This window comes from Prionailurus viverrinus, chromosome B1, assembly GCF_022837055.1.
Source record: "Prionailurus viverrinus isolate Anna chromosome B1, UM_Priviv_1.0, whole genome shotgun sequence".
Lineage (NCBI taxonomy): Eukaryota > Metazoa > Chordata > Mammalia > Carnivora > Felidae > Prionailurus > Prionailurus viverrinus.
Genome location: NC_062564.1, coordinates 142,274,725 through 142,295,865, shown reverse-complemented (window position 1 = coordinate 142,295,865; position 21,141 = coordinate 142,274,725). Strand labels below are relative to the sequence as shown.

The 21,141-nt window shown below is 38.6% G+C and overlaps 1 protein-coding gene across 2 annotated transcripts in view; it reads left to right on the top strand.

The window, feature by feature from the left end:
* Positions 1-21,141, top strand: part of FRAS1 (Fraser extracellular matrix complex subunit 1) — a 426,783-nt gene that overhangs the window by 298,356 nt on the left and 107,286 nt on the right. For both annotated transcript variants that reach the window (XM_047855347.1, XM_047855346.1), the window contains exons 31-35: positions 1,161-1,339; positions 6,047-6,163; positions 14,823-14,937; positions 17,479-17,616; positions 19,976-20,008. In XM_047855347.1, coding sequence (XP_047711303.1) covers positions 1,161-1,339; positions 6,047-6,163; positions 14,823-14,937; positions 17,479-17,616; positions 19,976-20,008 — 582 coding nt within the window. The remainder of the gene's footprint in view (positions 1-1,160; positions 1,340-6,046; positions 6,164-14,822; positions 14,938-17,478; positions 17,617-19,975; positions 20,009-21,141) is intronic.

The window sequence follows — 21,141 nt, the reverse complement described above, 5'->3', positions numbered from 1 at the left end:
GTTTCCTTGCTTCAATTTTAATAAAGTCTAAAGAATTATGGAGGAGGAAATGAGATAGTTATTTAGGAGGATAGATATTGGACTGTGAACACAACATGATCATGACTGGTAAGAGTTTCACAACCAAGAATATGAGCTTCAGATTCAAATCTCAGCTCCAACATGTACAATTTGTGAATTTGAACAAGTTACTGAACTTCTCTAAGCCAAAAGAACTTCCTTTAAATGGAGATAATAATAGCATCTTCCAAAGGATCAAATAACATAAGGATGATTAACATTCTTTTTAAGTATCTGTGAAGTATATACTATTATTTTCATTTTACCAATAGGAACAGAGAGGCTTATAAAGGCCTAATAAAGCTCATGCAGCTGGACATGGAGCTGGATTTGAACCATCACATAATGTGCTTCATGCAGTGCATGCCATATGCATCCCAGTGTCAGTTATTCTTATTTTCATTGTACAGAATTCTCAAGTATAATTTTTTCTGGGGGGTGCTTGGGTGGCTCAGTTGGTTGAGCATCCAACTCTTGATTTTGGCTCAGATCAGGATCTCAGGATTTATGGGATCAAGCCATCCATCAAGCTCCTCAATGAGCATGAAGATTCTCTCTCTCTCTCTCTCTCTCTCTCTCTCTCTCTCTCTCTCTCTCTCCCTCCCTCTGCCCCTTTCCCCACCCATGCTCTCCTTTCTCTCTTAAATAAATAATAATAATTAATAATAATAATAATTTTTCTGAATTTTTTCAAATTTCCCATTGTGTTTACATCAAAAACCTCCTGGTTAAAAAGCATTTCCTGCTACATAGAAAGTTGTAGGTAGGAATGAATCCATCCAATGCCCTGTATTTGAATATTTGTTTGCTGTATTCATGATTTCATGTAATTTAATTGATATAAGTCAGTAACTTGATGCGTGAATTGCCCTTGAATGACTTCTAGCTTTTTTTTAGCTGAGAGAGTGGGAATTCTGTGTGTGAAGGTGAATTCAAAGATGTCTATTGAATTCTGTGTTAACCTCCTTTCCTTCACCTTAGATAAAAATACAGAAGTACATAATTTCTGTTGAAAAAAAATTGTAGTAGAAAAGGAGATGAGAGCTCTGACTGACTTTTACTTTTACGGGAGATCCTCACTGACGATGTGGCTTTCCTAGGAGAGATGGTCCTTCTGGTTGATATGCCTGCAGACAGCCCCGCAGAGGAAGGGCAGCACCTGCCTGATGGGAGAACAGCGACCCCCACCAGCACCTTCACCCAACAAGACATCAATGAAGGCATTGTGTGGTACAGGCACTCGGGAGTCCCAGCCCAGAGTGACTCCTTCCGCTTTCAGGTACCCTCTACTGCTGACTTTTCTGATGTCAGGATGGTCTAAGGAAAATCATCACCATTATTTTTATTTTATTTTATTTTATTTTATTTTATTTTATTTTATTTTATTTTATTTTTTTATTTTATTTATTTAATTTATTTTTCATCACCATTATTTTAAATAATCAGGTCATTTTCTATGTTGCCTGGAAATCACGTTTGGGGAAAGAACAAATGTAATTCGTAGCACTGAGAGATTTTTTTAATCTGCTGATTCAGTCTTAGACTATCTCTACAGACTCATTCCACAGCAAAGAGTTTATAATAGATAATGGCTGAAGTGTTTAGAAAAAAAATGTTTTCAAAATATTAAAATGCCATATGGAGGAAAAAATATTTCTTTTTTCAAATGTTTTTGGAACATTTACCATCTTATGATAAGAGCATAGGCTTAGCAGCCAAACCCAGTGGGTTCATATTTCAGTTTTACCTTGCACTAGCTAAACAACTTTGGGAAGATTACTTTGGCAAAATCCTTGTGTTTCATTTTTATCATCTGTAAAATAGAACTATATGAGGATTTAATGAGTTAGTACATACACGTACAATACTGCCTATCACTATGTGTGGGTTCGTTGCTATCATTGGTAAAGATTGGTCACATACCAGTGCTGTAGACTAAATGTTTGTGTCCCCCTGAGATTCATATGTTGAAATCCTACCCCCTCCCCATTCAATGGTATATGGGTATGAGACCTTTGGTAGGTGATTAGGATTAGATGAAGTCATGAGAGCTGTGCTCTCATGAATGGGATTAGTACTCTTATGGGAGTCACGAGATAGCTTGCTCCCCTTCCGTGCTCTCCACCATGGGTATGCAATAAGTTGGTGGTCTGCAACCCAGAACCCCACCATGCTGGCCCCCTGATCCAGACTTCTAGTCTCTAGAACTGCAAGAAATAAATTCCTTTTGTTTATAAGCCACTCAGTTTATGGTGTTTTTGTTATAGTAGCCTGAGCAAACTAAGACAAACAGACCGTAAGGAGGCTGTCAATAAATTAAAGAACAAGAAATTATCCTGGGCACGTTGTCTGGCAATTATCAAATATAATTAGAAATTAATAATAAAGAGGTAAACAGAAAATTCAAACCATTTAGAATTTTTAAAAGTCTCCTAAATAATTACAAGTTCTAAAAAGATGAGGAGGAAATAACTTATCCAAACTTAAATGATGTGGACAAAATAATACTCAGGAGAAAATTGATGGCCTTAAGCTCTTATTATTGAGCAAAAAGCATGAAAATAAATGGGCTAAATGAAGGTAGAGAACCACAAGGGAAACCTAAGGAAGGAATTCATAGAGATAAGCAGAGGAATTGATTCAGTATAAAATGTGAGAATTGATAATGAATACAAAACCTGAATCTTTGGAAAGACCAATAGAATTAGACAAACCTATGTCAAGGGCAATTTGGAAATAAAGAATTGAATAAAAGTGCAAAGGAATGAGAAACTTTGAGAAAGAGTGTTTAAACATAGGTACAGAAAGGAATTTGGGAAAGTGTCAGAGAAAATATAAAGAAGCACTCGTGGTAGTGATCAGCCAAAGCAGAGTCACAGTCCCTCTGAGTTTAAGACTTTTCCTTTGTCTAGGAATCCAGTTGGGGATAAACTGCCACGATAGCTTACCTTGTTAAAATTACCATCCATTCTCCTCCTGATGCCTGGTGCACACATCTTTATTGCCTAATTTATATTGTGTAAAAGATGTGCTTTTCCAGGGAGCAGATTGAAAGAAACTTGGAAACCATTAGAATGAGATTATAGTGAGCACACTGAAGGTCCAATGGGTGAGCAAGCCTCATGTGCCCTTTGCCCAAGTTAACGTTTTCATTTTTAGCACCAGGGAACTCTGCAGTCCTCAAAAAATGATATTCGATTGCTTTTCCAACTTGGTTACTAAATGGGTATAAAAAAGCAAGAGTTACTCTTTTTTTTTTTTAAACAAACTCACTGGACTTTAAGACATCCAGTTGAACATTATTACTCAGAAAGTGGTTCCCTTTGGAAAGTCTTCACACATTTTACTCATGATGTGTTTAGAACTCCTACTTGAGATCTTCAAAATCTATGGGATTTTCTTTAGAATATCCCCAGTAGTGACAGTATATCATCCTTTGGAAGTTGATTTTAAAAAATAACCAAAGAGCCAAAAGTCAGTCAGAGTCATGTCTGGTAAGAAGAGTAGTAATTATTTTTTGTTAAAACAGGGAGCAATTATGAAGTAACAAGCTCAGTTTTCTTACATGATTTGTGAACTCCCTCTGAAGGCATTCCAAAAAGTGCATTTTCAACACTGACAGCATCTTTATTGCAAGCGTGAAACAACTCTCTGAGATTATGTTCTCCTGGATATAAAAAAGTTGGGTGTGCTTTTAAAGTCTCATTGTTTTATAGGCTTACCTCATATTTTGATTTGAAATGACACAGACACTGTAGCTATGTACTGAAACAAATGGCTGAAACTTCTCTCATTCATCATTTTAGTGTCCCTAAAAGAATTAAACTAAAAAAGATGCTGTTCTAATGATTCTTCTCTTTCTTCCCTTCTTTTTTCTTTCTTTAAAGCAGAAAATGCAATACAATGAGTTGCATGGATTTAATTCCATTTTAATGTTGATGTGCTGTCATGAGCCATCAAGGCATGCCATCTGTTACTTTGCACGTAAAACTTGGGATTTATGTAATGCAAGTGGAATTTAAAAATAGAGCATGACATAGTGAAAAGAAAGCACGCACATTTGCGTCATTTGGGGCATGGGAAGGGACTCTGGTTTTGGTGTATTCAGAGCACGTTGAAACAGCCTTAGGGGATGTGTATGAAAAGACCAACATATTTCATACCAATATCTTTACTAAGGAAGCTAGAATTGATTCCCTTGCTTGGTAATGTGTCCACATTTCACTACCTGCGCAGTGTTCCATTCTTTTTCTTCAAGAGATAAAGTATATTTTCCCCTCTTCTAAGTTTTGAAAGCTTCCAAATTGAGCCATCTTGGTCAGTAGGAAGATCATGAACCTTCCGACCTGTTTGAATACTGACCCTTATTGACTTTATGACTGTGATATCTTGCTTAACTTATTTGACCTTCCATTTCCTCATCTTAAAATAGGAGATAATATCAACTTTGTAAGTGGTAAGAGAACTTTTGAAAAGTAGGTAGTATAGTGCTGAGCCCATGGGAGATGCTCAGCAAATTATAGCTATTTCATTAATATTACTTGTAATGACACACTATAAGGTATCTTCTTGAAAACATGTAGATATTCTGAAACTTGATCTCCAGGCATCTGATGTGATCAAGATACCGAGAAAACGGTTTTTCTGTTGGGCACAACTTCAGAAGACATAAAGAAAGGACTGCCATTCCTGCCTTTTTCCTTAGAATTGACAGAACCCTGCCCCCTCTCATCTGGAATTAATGCAACTACACGTGGCCATACAGGCCTTAGCAACTCTTGTGACAAGCCTAAAGTGGAACAGAAAACAGAGAGAGGGAGTTTAAGGGGGCAGCTTAGAAGCACTGGGGGAGGGGAGGAGCTAGCTGAGTAGGCAAAGCATAATTTTTTTAGCATTTTTGAAGCAAGAAAACGTTGATTTTGTGACCATTATTCTAATTTTTTTTTAATGTTTATTTATTTTTGAGAGAGACAGAGACAGAATGTGAGTAGGTTAGGGGCAGAGAGAGAAGGAGACACAGGATCCGAAGCAGGCTCCAGGCTCTGAGCTGTCAGCACACAGCCCGACGCAGGGCTCCCACTCACGAGCCGTGAGATCATGACCTGAGCCGAAGTCGGATGCTCAACCAACTGAGCCACCCAGGCGCCCCATTTTGTGACTACTATTCTAATTGTAATTGTTACTAATTACACCTTATGATGATGAAGCTGAGATTTATCATTTCTAATCCAGGTGTACATATCTGTGCTTGGAAAAAATTGAAGAAGTAGAATAAAAAGTCCCATATAGAACATGTGTTAAATATGCTCGTAATGAGACATGTAGCTATCAAAAATTATGTTTTCAAGAATGAGTAATGATATAACAAAACATCACAGTATTATGTTACATTAAAATTTGGAGGGGCGCCTGGGTGGCTCAGTCAGTTAAGCATCCGACTTCAGCTCAGGTCATGATCTCACAGTGCATGAACTCGAGCCCTGCATCGGGCTCTGTGCTGACAGCTCAGATTCTGTGTCTCCCTCTCTCTCTGCCCCTCCCCTGCTCATGCTCTGCCTCTCTCTGACTCAAAAATAAATAAAAACATTAAAAAAATCTTTTTTAATTTTAATAAAATATAAAAATAAAATAAAATAAAATTTAGAGAGCACATAATCGCATATAAAGTTTCACATGCACATAGAAAATATATTAACCTGAAATGCATCAATAGGTTAAGAACTACTCTTTCTACTTAGTGACGTTCTAGATTTTTTTTTTATTTCTCATTTGGATTTCCCTGCATTTTTAGAACTGCCTAAAATGATTACACTTTTTGTAATCAGGAAAACATTAATATTAAAATATGAAGAGCAAAATGAAAATGAAAATGCAAGAGCACATAGAATTTAAAGACAGATGGTTTAAAGGAGGAAAAACAAACATGCACAAACATACTCTGCCCAACAGAGGACAAGAGGCTCACCAGCATGGCATTTCTTTTCAGGTGTCCAGTGCCACAGAAGCCCACACACATCTGGAGAGCCGCATATTCAACATCGCGATCTTACCACAGACACCTGACACACCTAAACTCTCTCTGGGAGCATCTCTCCATATGACCGTGAGTTGGGTGGGACGGCCTGTGGTTTCCATTTGGAGGAGGCATGCTGATGGGTTTGAAGGAGTGTCCTGCTTTTGTATCTGGCAAATGCCTGGCTCAGAACGCAGACACTGGGGCCAACAATCACCAGCCCTGATGTCACATTTCTCATTGACTTGAAAAAGAAACTTAAAATTCCAGAGCGAAAGGAAGGTTACATGGAATCCACCTCAACCTCCCATCCATTGCTTCTGTCCTTTTTACAGCATTCAGATGGTCACAGTAGTTGGACGGAGTTTCAGGGTAGTATAGATTTAATCAATACCGTTTGGATGTAATTGTTCAGTCAGTTATGTCTCCATCGAGTTGGAGAAACTGCCACTCTATATTTTAGAAGCCCTATTAGAAGTCTTTTTGTTTTTGTTTTTTTATCATAAAAGTTTCCTGGAGAAGGTGATGTCTTTGCTGAATCCAAACAAATAAGTAGCAGTTATCTAAGTGAAAGTTTGGGGGGCAGGTTGGGAGGAATGGAGAGGTGATGGTAAAGAACACTTCCAGATTTAAGAACAGCACATGCAAAGACATAGTGGTGAAAGACAGTATGATGGTTGGGTAAACTGCAAATAGTTCAGTAAGACCCGAGAAATTAGGGAGGCAGAGGAGGAGTAGTGAGGATGTGGAGGTTCGTGAGCTAGATCGCAGGAGATCTCGTGTGCCGTGTAGGAAGGAGTGTGGGCATGTGGAAAAGTTTGAAGCAAGGTGACAGCTAAATTAGTACATGAAGCTTAGTTCAGACAATTAGTAACTCCACTGTAACCCTATATCCAGTGGATATGTAATGCCAGAACCCCTGTTCTAGACAGAGCCACAAGCATATAAGACCTTATAAATTAATCATTAAGGATTCACATTTTAGTTAGCACCCACATAATTACACCCCAAAGCAGTGTATCAGCCCTGAGCCACAACAAAGAGAGCAGCTATAGTTTTAGAAATTATGGGTCTGGGGCATGACAGAGACATAAAGGGGGAAACAGAAAGTTTTTAATGAATAGCTGGTATCGGCATTTCCACCATAAACCATAATTTAAAGAAATCATAATTCAGCAGCACTATAAAGTCTATAATTCATCATTCTGACTGAAGGAACTTGGATCAGAATTTTCTCTAAAGTGTAAAGAAAAATGTGCATATGCATTGCTTGCCAAATGCTAATGCACTGTTGTTTGGAGTTTAGAGGGAAAAAATGGGCCAGGAGCCAATGAAGATGGCGCCATTCCCACTATGTTGTTGTGGACTCTAGAGACTTCTCAAGTTACTTAATCTTTAGGGTCTCAGGTTGCATGTTTGTAAATTAGATCTGCCCTGTGTAATTTAGGATATCACAAAGGTGAGTTTACTGTAAAATGTGATTAGCTCACTCTTTATCCCTTAAAACATACAGTTTGAAATTCTTATGATATTAATGAGAGCCATTACTATAGGATATACTTATAATCTGTGATAAAAAGACATTTTCTATTCAGTGACTTAGACCCATCTAAGCACACAAGTTTTATACATATTTGTAAATACACTATGAATATATATATATGCTAAATAAATATATGGTATATTCATATATGTGTTTAAGGGTAGGAGTCCACCTCTCCAATCAATCAATCATTCAAATAAACACTTTTGGGCCCCTAAGTTATCCCAAGTGCTGTGGAACATATTGGAGGTTCAGTGTGGAAATTAGAGTCTAAAACACGCAAGTAAGTAAGCAATGAGAATATAGCGATAAATGCCATGATGTGATATGCAAGCAGAGTCACAATATGGAAGCAAATAAGGAGACACCTAGTTCGGTAAGGCATGGGGGAGGTCATCGAAGCTTCCTCTTGGAGGTGAACTGAGTTGGTTGAAGTGTAAATTATGTCTAGAGCATGGTCTCAACTTCAGCCTGCATTGGGATCACCTATACAGTTTGTTAAATCACAGATTGCTGGAGCCCACCCCAGAGTTTTCTGGTTCAGTAGGTCTAGTACAGGGCTGCGACTTTGCATTTCCAACAAGTTTCCGGGTGATACTGTTGCTTCTGCTCTGCTCATCCTACTTGAAACCCCATTTATCTAGACTGCAAATATGGGGAAATTCATTTGAGGCAGATGAGCAGCAGGTGAAAAAAGTTGGAGAAACAGGAGAACATGACATGTTTGAGGAATTACAGAGAGTTCAGTTGGCCAGAGCATAAATCTCTAGGTGAAAAAGAAACAAGAAATGAGAGTCAGATCATAGAGGATCTTACAGATAAGATGAAGAGTTTCCATTTTGTTCTGAGAGGCTGTTGGGGCAAGTAGGATGTTGAAGAATTCATAGCAGAGAGGGGGCATGATCAGATTTTCAATTTAGGAAGATCATTCTGGCTGTAGGGTAAAGAACACCCACCTGGGGTCCAAACAGAGAACAAACTGGTCAAGAAATAAGCTGTTGCAGTCATCTAGAACATGAAGGGTTAGTGGCATGTACCACGTGCAGTGGCGATGAACATTCACAGTTAGTGAGATCTCAAAGAGACACTGGCACACCCAGGTACACTGCAGCATTATTCCTAATGGCTCAGAGGCAGAAGCATCCTAAATGCCCTCCAGCAGATAAATGCATAGAGAAAATGTGGTATACACAACAATGGAATATTATTCAATCTTAAAGAAGGAAATGCTGCAATATGTATGAACCTTAAGGACATTATCCGAAGTGAAATAAGCCAGTCACAAAAGGACAAATACTATATGATTCTACTTATATGAGCTATCTAAAGTAGTAAAACTTTTTGAGGGGCGCCTGGGTGGCGCAGTCGGTTAAGCGTCCGACTTCAGCCAGGTCACGATCTCGCGGTCCGTGAGTTTGAGCCCTGCGTCCGGCTCTGGGCTGATGGCTCAGAGCCTAGAGCCCGTTTCTGATTCTGTGTCTCCCTCTCTCTCTGCCCCTCCCCCGTTCATGCTCTGTCTCTCTCTGTCCCAAAAATGAATAAACGTTGAAAAAAAAATTTTTTAAGTAGTAAAACTTTTTGAGACAGAAAGTGGAATGGTAGTTGCCCCTGCAGAGGTGGGAGGGGGTAGAGGTAGGGAGAGGGAAAAGAGGAGTTGTTTTTGTTCAGTGGATATAGAGTTTCAGTTTTGTAAGATGAAAAAGTTCTAGAAATCTGTTCCACAATGATACATATATAGTTAACACTACTATACTGTGCACCTAAAGTGGTTGATGGTAAAAAAAAGAAATAGAGATTAAAAGATATTTAGAGACATAGTGGTTAATTAGATATAGGAAGAGAGCAAAACAGCCCAGTTGCTGAATATGTAAAGATGCCATTCATAAAGATTAGGAATGTATGGGGACTTCAGGGCAAGGGGGAGAGGTGGAAGATATGATGAGTTCAGTTTGGGATGTGCTTATAAAATGTGTGCCTATTAAGGGCTGGCAGAAGATATTCTCGGTGGGAGATAAACCTCTGAGAATCATTAATGGTGGGTAGTGGTTTAATCCTTGGGCCTGAGATTCCCCAGGGAGATTATATAGAGTAAAAAGCAACATAAACAAATACCTGCCTAAATGGAAATTTGTTCTGTGGCCTTTCTATAATGCTCTGCTTCATCAAATATAAGATCCTTAGAATTTTGTTTGTGATGTTCCACCAGATGTATGTGCATACATACATATATAAGATGTATACATATATGTATAATATTATAAGATATATATGTGTATGTGTATTTATGTATGTTTATATATATGTAATACATACATACACATACACACATGCATATATATATATATATATATATATATAAACATGTGAGATATGTATATTTGGGATATATATCATATTTGGGCAGGGAGATCTGTAAACACGCATATTTACCAATAATAGCATAGCACAGTGTGAGATTCAGCAAAAAAGTTAATAGATTTATATCAGTTCAGTCTTCCAACTAATCATCCACTACTTGACTTAGAAGATCTTTAAGGGCAAAATCTTTGACTAATTAATCTTGGTATCTTCCCCAGCATCTAGCACAATGGCTTATAGAAAGTAGCTGCTTAGTAAATATTTGTTGACTAAATGAATCATTTTCAGACCTATTTTCACATAGCTAATAACTCCCTAAACTATATCACTTTCAAATTCAAATAATTTAATCATATGTGTATGCCCATGCATACACACACTTTGAACATCCTATTTCCAATTCCTCTCTTAAGGGGGAAGAAAATTCTTTTATCTCTTAATGTGAAAGACAGAATATTTTTTACTTCCTTTTTTCAAATGGTTGTGGTACTCAGAGTTGGGTTTCCCAAGGTCACGACCTAAGAAAAAGGCCTCGAACAAGTCTTTCTAGTTCCATTTGTTTCCAGTGATTGCTGTAACAAGAGGTCTCTTAAAACCACTCTTATTGGGGTTAGCAAGGATTCGGTTGGAACAGCTGAGCCCTTGTCGTGTAGACTCAAGTCTAGGCATGCTGTATTTGTTTTCTGGCTGCGGGCTTATGTGTCCGTGTTTTTTCTTGAGACCCTTCAAACACTAATAAAATCATTATCTGCAATTTCTAGAAATTTTTCTTTATCCTTGGGATTCCTACTGTGCTTTATCTGAGCCTTTCAAGCTACTTAGCAGTTTGTACAGTGGAGCTATTTATGAACTTCCCTCACTAAAAACCGGAAATGCTTAAGGAAAGAATCTATATCTGATTCATCTTACATCTCCCACAGTTCTTTGCTCGGTACCTTCCCATATTAGGTTCTTACTAAATATTTGCCACATGAATATGTGAATGAATTAATTTTGTCCAAACTAAACTATGTGAGAAGATGGCTTCTTGCAAAACCTCCATTTTACTCATCTCATCCTCTTAATTTCTCAGGCCAGCCATGGGCATTGCTGCTTTGGTTTTATGACAGTCAACATGGGAAAGTGGTCTTGCTTTTAATGGAGGCTGAAATGGTAATGTTGTTTATAAATCCTGACTAGGGATTTTTAAAGATTTAAGTCACATATACTTTGCTAAGACTTACATGTTAAAATGTTTTGCCCCTCCATGGGGCGCCTGGGTGGCTCAGTCGGTTAAGCGTCCGACTTCAGCTCAGGTCACCATCTCGTGGTCCATGAGTTCGAGCCCCGCATCGGGCTCTGGGCTGATGGCTCAGAGCCTGGAGCCTGCTTCCGATTCTGTGTCTCCCTCTCTCTCTGCCCCTCCCCCGTTCATGCTCTGTCTCTCTCTGTCTCAAAAATAAATAAACGTTAAAAAAAAAAATTTTTTTTAAAGAAAAATAAAAAAAAAATAAATAAATAAAATGTTTTGCCCCTCTATTTAGATGACATTGCAAGACCATGGAAAATATTTTTTAATTAAGTTATTATAAAACTATTTTCATTATTTTATTTCTTAGCTTAATCTTTTCCTAATGATATTTTTCATCCACTCAACAAATTGTTATCAAGCACTTCCATGTGCCATGTGCTAGGTGCTTGGGATCTGTCCATGAACGAACAAAAATCCACGTTCTCATGGAGTTTCCATTCTCTTGGCAGGTCAGGAGAGAATAGACAATAAGTAATAAACAAAATAATAAGTAACTCATATGTTGTATGTTAGTGAAAGTATTATGGTAAAACAAAAAATAGATCTAGGTTGAGGGATCAGAAATGTGGTGGGAACAGGAGAAACCCAGGTTGCAGTTCTAAATGAGGTGAGCTTTATTAGGACAATGATGTTTAAAGAAAGACTTGCAGGAGGTGAGGGAGATAGCCCAGCAGACACCTGAGGGAAAGGCATTCCAGGCCCAGGGAACCATGTGTTTAGAGACATCCAGTTGGGAATGTGCTTAGATGTTCAAGGAACAGCAAGGTAGCCAGCATGGCTGGAGCAGAGTGAGTGAAAATGACAGTCATCTGGTCAAACTCACAGATGTGTCAAGTGTGTGTGTTGGGGGCAGCAGAGAGAGGGGCAGAGGGAGGAGTTGGGGCAGACCTTACAAGGTCCTCACAGGCCATTGTAGGGACTTTGCTTTTTTTCAGAGCAAAATGGAGAGCCATTACTGGGTGTTGGGCAGCAAGGGTCTAATCTTCCCTGGCTGATTGTTATGTTGAAATACACTGTAGGTGGGGCAAGAGAGCAGTTGGGAGGCTGTCCTGGTGATGATCCAGGTGAGAAATTGTGGCTTCCAACAGGGTGCTGGCAGTGGCAGTGGGGAGAAGCAATTGGATTCTAGATATATTCAGACGCAATATGGGTATTATGAAAACCATTATTCTGTAATCTTCTTTTGTTGACAGACATCTTAATAAAAATGTGCCTTCTGTAATGATTTCCATAAAATTTAATCTTTCATTTCTTACTATGTTTAATTGATAAATATTGAACATTCCAAATAGCCAATATTAAAATTGATTATACATTGATATATCTCAGACTCAATATTGCTTTCTTCAGAAAATCAAATTCTTCCTTTTTCTACCTAGTTCCTATTTCTATTAGTAGGGAAATAGTAACAATAAATTCCATAATAAATTATCTGTCATCTTGGCTGGAATATATTTCCCTTTAGCCATGCTCCTATTCCGTTCCCTCTTCTTATTGCTTTATTTTAGGGACATCTAGATTTTCAAAAATATCTCCTACTACTCTGAGAACATTCAGTTATCCTGATGGTTTTGAGATTAAAAGGTGGCAAATAGTACTGAACAATGTGCTGAGTCTACACTTCTGTGCCCATGTTGCTGCGCCCACACATGTATACATTTATGGGTGTGTGCACACAGGCATGGGCTGTAAACACCTTACATGGGGCATATATTTTTAATTTGTTGTCCTTACTTGTTTTATTTTAGGGTGAGAGACCAGCTGCTATTTGTAATTCTTATTTTCCTTGCTCATTACATTCCAGACCTGAGCAGTGGCCTGAAATATGACTCTTTACTCTAGGAGGGTTGTCCTAACCTGCAAAGCTGCCTCTCCCCAGGACATGCGTGCCTTCAGGACACTTACAAAGCAACTGCAACCTTCAATCTTTTCACGGTTAAAAGGAAGACTACCACGCCCTCCTCCATGAGAATTACTGAGCCCTACTTAATCCTTTCCTAAATGGGGAAATTCCTTCTTTAAGAAGCAGAGCTTCAAAGAGCAGGAGAGCATGTCAAACTCTAACCCTTCAGGGGTCAGTTAGGAAGAGCCTGCAATGAGCCGGATATTTTTGTTCTCTTTTGTTAACAGCATATGTGACCCAGGCAAGGGGCCCATGCTCACACACTTTTCCCTTTTCTCATCTGTACTCTGTGTTTTTGCTGCTGTCCCCAACTCACTGTTATACCTGGTCATGAGATTCAAAATCTCTTTCTTTTCCCTTTTTTCTTTTTTTGAGCGTTGTCACTATTGATGGGTTATGGCTGTACACAGGTGAATGGACAGTAAAAAATATGTACACATTGGCCTTTTGATTAATTTTGCTCGACCCCTTTATTGGGTATTGAGAAATACCCCAAAAGCAATAGCTAGTTCTTTTGAATAGTGCAATGGAGACAAAGAAAACATTGACTATTTTTATGTGCTTTAATAGATAATTGTTAAATCTCTGAATTCAAATAATGAGACTCCTTTGGTGTCTGAGGTGAGTTCATCTTTGGGCCTTTGAAGCTACCACTGTTGGAAGGAAAGAAGGAAGGAAGGAAGGAAGGAAGGAAGGAAGGAAGGAAGGAAGGAGAGGGGAGGGGAGGGAAAGGGAAGGGAAGGGAAGGGAAGGGAAGGGAAGGGAAGGGAAGGGAAGGGAAGGGAAGGGAGGGAGAGGGAGGGAGAGTGGGAGGGAGAAAAGGGAAGAAAAAGGAAGGAAGGAAGGAAGGAAGGAAGGAAGGATGGATGTTTGGGTCACAGTTCCCATTAGCAAAGCTGGGGGGGATTAGGGAGGGCTTCTTACCAGATACAACCTTAGCTCATTAAATTAGAGGAGCAAAGATGTAGTGACCCAGCTGTGAAGAGCAGAATAGCAGAGTAGCCAGTTGTGATGGCTCATTTTCTTTTTTTTTCTTTTGTTTATTTTGAGAGAGAGAGAGAGAGAGAGAGAATGAGAATGTGTGTGTGCATGCACACACAGAGGAGAGGCACAGAGAAAGGAGAGAGAGAATCCCAAGTAGACTCTGTGCTGTCAGTGCAAAGCCCAAACGTGGGGTTGATCTCACAAACCATGAGATCATGACTTGAACCAAAATCAAGAGTCAAATGCTTAATGGACTGAGCCACCCAGGTGTCCCCATTTTCAAATATGTACCACTATGAGTTCCAAAACTAGGGAAAAGTGATCATATTGAGACTCCTACAGCATGCACCGACACAAACCTGGCAGAGTGCAGGGGAGAGGACAGTTGGGGTACAAGAGAACTAGAAGAAGGTTCTATAACCCTGGGAGGTTCTTAACGCCAAGACAGATCTGCAGTGCAAGATACCACATCCTTCTTCTGAACTTTCATAGAAAATTTTGCTGTGTGTGATTAATTTAAAAGCCCAAAATGAGATCCTTTGTTTTGTTTTGTTTGTTTGTTTGTTTGTTTTGCTTTTTCCTTTTGCTTTTTTAATAAGGTTTTTTTTCCCCCTCTGGCTTTTGTTTTCATCACACCATTTGTTCTTCTTCCTCCTTAAACTTTGTTTAGGCTCGGGAAGATGGCCTGACTGTGATTCAGCCTCATTCCCTCTCTTTTGTAAACTCTGAGAGACCAAGCGGAAAGATTATATATAATATCACTTTACCTCTGCATCCAAATCAAGGTAAGATGTATAGTAAATGATCTTTTGAGTGATGCTGTTGTTATCTAATTGTTGACTTATCTTCAAAGCTCTGAAGTTTTGTCTGCATATACTTGTTGAGGATTTAAGGAGTGACAGTTATTCATACCTTTGCTCCCCTGTTCTGAATTTAAGACCAATTGAGAGAGAGACACTGTGGTCAGACAGATGGGGATGAATGTGTCAGCATTGGTATGACAGAGTTGTGCTGGAGAACATGGTGTGCATGTAATCTCAGTCACTGGGTTGAGTGCGCCCTCTCATGTACAGGCAGAACTGGACAGACAAGCACTGTCTGTAGGGACAGATCCTGCCCCAGTGAAGTTATGATAGGTGAACAGACCAGAATGAGCATGTGCTCAGGACAAGGAGCTCTGCCAGAAAGCACAGAAGGGGCTGAACCATACATAGTCCATTCCTTTCCCATTTGGGTAAGCTACTCTTCACCCATGGGGAAAAATGAAAATGTGGAACTATAGTCAGAGGAAAGGTAGGCCCCTGCCATCTGTCTTCATCCTTTAGATTTCTTACTTTTGGGCTTAACTAATAAGCCTATCCCTAACAGAAGTGTGGCTGTCCCTCATGGAGAGGAGATTAGCTTCTGTTAAGGCAAATTCTGCCTTCCCAAGACCAACCACTGCCCTAGATGAAAGTCTTTTCACATCATCAAATCCCCCAGGAGAAATAAAAAATTAAATTTTATTACCCTTTTGACAAAATCCAGAGAAATTAAACTCTTAAAAGTCATCCTTCACTTTTTTTAAAAGCTGCTAAGTCACAGCAAGAGCTGTTCTCCCTACATTGCCAGGGTAGAAGGTACAGTTCTCTCCATCCAGCAGCCGGGCTGTCTTCTGGAGAATGGCATGGGTCTCTCAGACCCTCATAACTTGAGTTAGTTCAACACCAACTCTCACATGTGTCCTTCTTTGAAAGTGTTGATAGGACATGAAAGGTGATCATAGCAGCATTATTTTTATACCTGCGAAATTTAGAAATGATAGGAAAATTTTTTAGCCCCTAAAGCATTATCATAAGCAGAATAATAATTGCAAATCCAATTCTTAGAATAGTCATGATCCATGTTACTGTTGCCAAAGATTATCACAGAAACTGAGGTATTTCTGAAGAAAAGGCATAAATTGAGAAAGTTCTCATTATAGCCTAACCAGGAGACCAGTCTATGTCATTTTCTCAGCAACCTTGACCTTTGAACTTAAACTCAATTAAGAGAATCTTGTAATTATGGTACAATGTCTATGACTTGTGGAGAATTACCTAGTCTGAGTTATATTAGGGGCAGTAATTTACATCTTACTATTGTTTATAGTCAATGAATCCTAGTCAAGAATCTATTTGGGTTTCACCCATGAGAAGATGTTCAGCATCACTAAGCATCAGGGAAATGCAAACCAAAACCACAATGAGATATCACCTCACACAAGTCAGGATAGCTAGTATCAAAAAGGTAAGACATTACAAGTATTAGCGAGGATATGGAGAAAAGAGAAGCCTTGGGCACTGTTGGTGGGAATGTAAATTGGTGCAGTCACCAATTTACACTGGTGGTTTCTCAAAAAAATTAAATATGTCCTGATCATATAGAACTACTATATGCAATAATTGCATTTCTGGGTGTTTACCCAAGGAAAACAAAAACTCTAATTCAAAAAGATATATGCACCCTTATAATTATTGCACCATTATTTATAATAGCTAAGATAGAGACACAACCTTGGTGTCCATCAATAAGTGAATAAAGAAGATGTGAGATATATATATATATATATATATATATATATATATATATATATACACACACACACACACACACACTGGGATGTTATGTTACTCAACCATAGGAGAATGAAATCTTACCATTCATCACAACATGGATGGACCTAGAGGGTATCATACTAAGTGAAATAAGTCAGACAGAGAAAGACAAATACCATATGCTCTTTATTTATGTGTGAATCTAAAAAATAAAACAAATGAACAAACAAACACAAACAGACTCATAAATACAAAGAATAAACTGGTAGTTTCCAGAGGGGAGGTAGATAGGGTGATGGGAAAAATAGGTAAAGGGGATTAAGAGGCACAAACTTCCAGTTACAAAATAAATAAGTCACAGGATGAAAACAACAGCATAGGGAATATAGTCAATAATATTGTAATAACTTTGTATAGTGATAGATGGTAACTATACTTAATTGTGGGGAGCATTTCATAATGTCTATAATTGCCAAATCCCTAAGTTGTACACTGAAACTAATATCATATTGTATGTCAATTATACTTCAGTTAAACATTTTTTAAAAGATGCTATTAAAGTCTATTTGGGTTTTAGATTCACTCTTTTCCTGAATGCTTGGAGAATGGTATGATAAGAGAAACTAGAGAGCAATTGTTCTTGAAGTATAAAAGACTCCCATCAGTGGGAAAGGCAGCTTTATGGCTCTGGTCATTCAGTCAACCATCAGAATTACTGTTCATGCTCACTCTGGGTCTCTTCCTCCCCAGGGATCATCGAACACAGGGACCAGCCTCACTCTCCAATCCGGTATTTCACACAAGAAGATATTAACCAGGGAAAAATCATGTACCGTCCTCCCCCTGCAGCTCCTCATCTCCAGGAAATCATGGCCTTCTCCTTCGCTGGTAATGCCTTCCTCTCTATTTTGAGGCACCCAAACTGCTCTTTGTGGATCTTCATGGCAGGTTCTCCCTAAGTCTTCCTGTTGTTCTTCTGGACAGTTTAGTGACACTGCTTTATAGCTGTTCAAAATAGCTTGAGACTTGTAGACCAATATGTAGTTGGGGCTCAGTTTGTCATTATTTTTCTTATTCATGCATGCAGGAATGCTTTCAGTAAATCTTTATTTGTACCTCCTATGTGTCAATCACATACAGTGAGGTCTTGAAGATATAGTGGTGAGCAAAAAGAGACATGAATCCTGTTCTTGCTGAGTTTTGGGACCTATGTTTGGAGACAGAATTTGAGAAATAATCCCAGTAATGAATGTTTAATTGTAGACTAAGAGAAGAGCTCGGGATAGAAAGAAAAAATGTCCAGTGGTGGAATTAGAAGTGACGAGACTGACCTATACTGAGGGTTCAATGGAGGCTGACTCGGGAGGCATTGACAGTAGAGGGTCATGTGGATGCTAATTAGCCTAAATGTGCATGTTGGGATATTGGGAGAACACTTCCAAAGGAAGGCCATACACTCCATGTGAAGAGGCCCTAGGGAGGGAGAGAATGTGGCATTCTGGGGCTTAAAAAAAAAAAAAAGGTCAATGTGTCTGGAACAGCAGAACAGGGATGAGTCTGGAGGAAGAGATAGAGGCCAGACCTTAGAGGCCCTATAAGCCTTGGGATCTTTATCCCAAGAACAATAGGAACACAATGGAGGTTTGGGTTTTTTTTGTTTTTTTTTTTTTATTTTTTTTTTTTAACGTTTATTTATTTTTGAGACAGAGAGAGACAGAGCATGAACGGGGGAGGGTCACAGAGAGAGGGAGACACAGAATCTGAAACAGGCTCCAGGCTCTGAGCTGTCGGCACAGAGCCCGACGCGGGGCTCAAACTCACCAACAGCGAGATCGTGACCTGAGCCGAAGTCGGACGCTTAACCGACCAAGCCACCCAGGCGCCCCCACAATGGAGGTTTTAAGATCTGGGGAGATAGCTTTTTATAAGGAACTCTTTGACTACAGTGATGTGAGTGGATTGGAGGAGGAGGCCACAGGTGGATGGGCTGTGGGTAAGAGGAATCTAGGGAGAAGCATCCCCTACTACCTCAGAGAAAGTCCCATGCAGGAATGGAGAATGCAGTCAACATTTGGGGCTGGGATTTGATAGAAGCCACCTTGTTTAAAGGAAGAGAAGACTGAATGAAAGAATAGCTGAATTTCTAATTTGAGCCATTTTGTGCCCTACCACCTAGTCATGATAGTTAATCTTTGCTTTCCCTCATCTGTCCCCTTGACCCAGTAATCAAAGCTGCTGAGGAGAATGCAGGAGTTTTGTAAATACTTCTGTATTGTATAGAATCTGGAATGATTCTAAAAATCTTGAATGCTGTTTCCTTATGATCTTTAAGATGTATGTACCACATAACATGATTAATATGGAATATTATTTTTATATAGTAGCTTTGTTCATACAGAACAGCTGGTGATTTCCTATGGTAAGTTGAACACGGGTTAAATACTTTTAGAGTTACATTTTAAATCATGGCAAACATTTCAAATAATATTTTCCATTATTTATGTTAAATGCAATTGTCCAGAAAATGGCTAACTCTTCAATTATATTGAAAATATTTAAGCGTGAGCATAGACCTCTTCTCTAGGGAATATCCCCAGTGTTTAGTAACTGGATAACTAATAGCCCATTAAAATGTTCATGGTTCTCTAACTTGACAAGACCTACTTTACAAAGAAACTCAAAATATCCTGGGAGTAGGGGGAAAGAAAACATGTCAACCATGGTTGAAGTTATTTCCATACCTATTATACTTGCCTAAGTTCCTAAAGCCTTTTTAGTGAGAACAGAGTCCTGTCCTATATAATCTATGGGATAAATGCCATGAGATAAATCTCTCACATCATTACAATGTGTAAATCAATGTCCCTGGCATCACTCAATTCTACGATGGAATTGACCCACCAAAGAGCCTTGTCAGTGATATACGACATCACCCACATTCACTGATTTGTAGGATTTTATGTACTGATAAAATGGGATCTGAATGAATGGATTATAAATCACTCTAACTACTGGGATATAAAATTATTCTAGTCTACAGTTCTTTTTGTTACTTAAAATTAGTGATGGCACCATTAAATTCAACATAATATTAACAAAAGACCTGGTGATCTTTCCTTAAACCGTAATAATTTAGATTAAAACATCCTTTCCTTTTCTAACCTCTGCCCCATATTTTGTACCTTCTCCATCTATTTCTGATCCCAAAATACTTAGTACACTGATTTTCTCTTTTCTGTTCTTTCAGGTCTCCCTGAATCGGTGAAATTTCACTTCACAGGTGAAGATTTTAATAGCAATTTTATTAGAAAATGGAATTTTCCTTTCCTTATTAGTCCTTTCTTTTTGTTCCCTTCATTATTACTTGCATTATTTTCTAAGAACTCCTTAAAATTTATATAAGACAAGTTTTTCTGAAATGATCACATGACTAAATAGTAATAGTGTAACTTTGTATTCATAGAAAAAGTAATCCATCAAATATCCGAAAGATTAGTGTTGTTTAAGCCCCATTTCAACCAATCCCAATATCTATTAAAGAGAGGTAATAGTAGTTAAGAGGTTAGCCTCTGGATTCAGAGGCTGCTCCGAGGGTCAGCCTACTCTGGGAAAGTTTCTTAACCTCTCTATGCCTGAATGCCTCACTCATCAGTGGGGATAATAACTAATAATTGCATATATGTAAAGCTCCCAGAACAATGGTTGGCACAGTCATTCCTCTGTGACACTCAGCTAATGGGCAGTGGTTGTATACAGTCTTGAATTGAGCCTTTCATTGAATGCCTTGCTACTGGAGGGAAATGAAAGTTGTGTGTAGAAGACCCCAGCATTCCAGCTTTAGTTCACAATGCAGTAGAAGCTGAGTGCCAATAAGCAGAAGCACAGTCAGACCTGGCATCTATGAGGAGCAACACAGGGACAAGCTTTCTTGTTTAGGTCTGGTGTGAGGATGGTTGGCTGTAATCCTGAAATTGCTGTTTAGGTGGGTTTGACTATTCCATTGGAATCAACCATCCATATGTCTGTCCTATTATATTTCGTGTAGGATAAATTTTGGTTAGAGAGAAAGTCATCTCCCTCAAACTCCCAGACTTTCTTTCCTTTTTGGGGGGGTTAAAAATCACACGTGTTGTGATTTTTACTTGTTGTAAATTTCATTGTTGTATCATTGTTTTTTTTTTTTTATTTGAGATTGAATTGACATAAGACACATAACAAATTGATATATAATATATTAGTTTCAGGTGTACAGCAGAATGATTCAGTATTTGTATATATTGCAAAGTGATCACAACAGTACATCTGGTTAACATCAGTCACCATAAATAGTTACAAATTATTTTTTCTTGTTAGTATAACTTTTACATTTACTGTCTTTGAAACTTTCAAATATGCTATACTGAATTATTAACT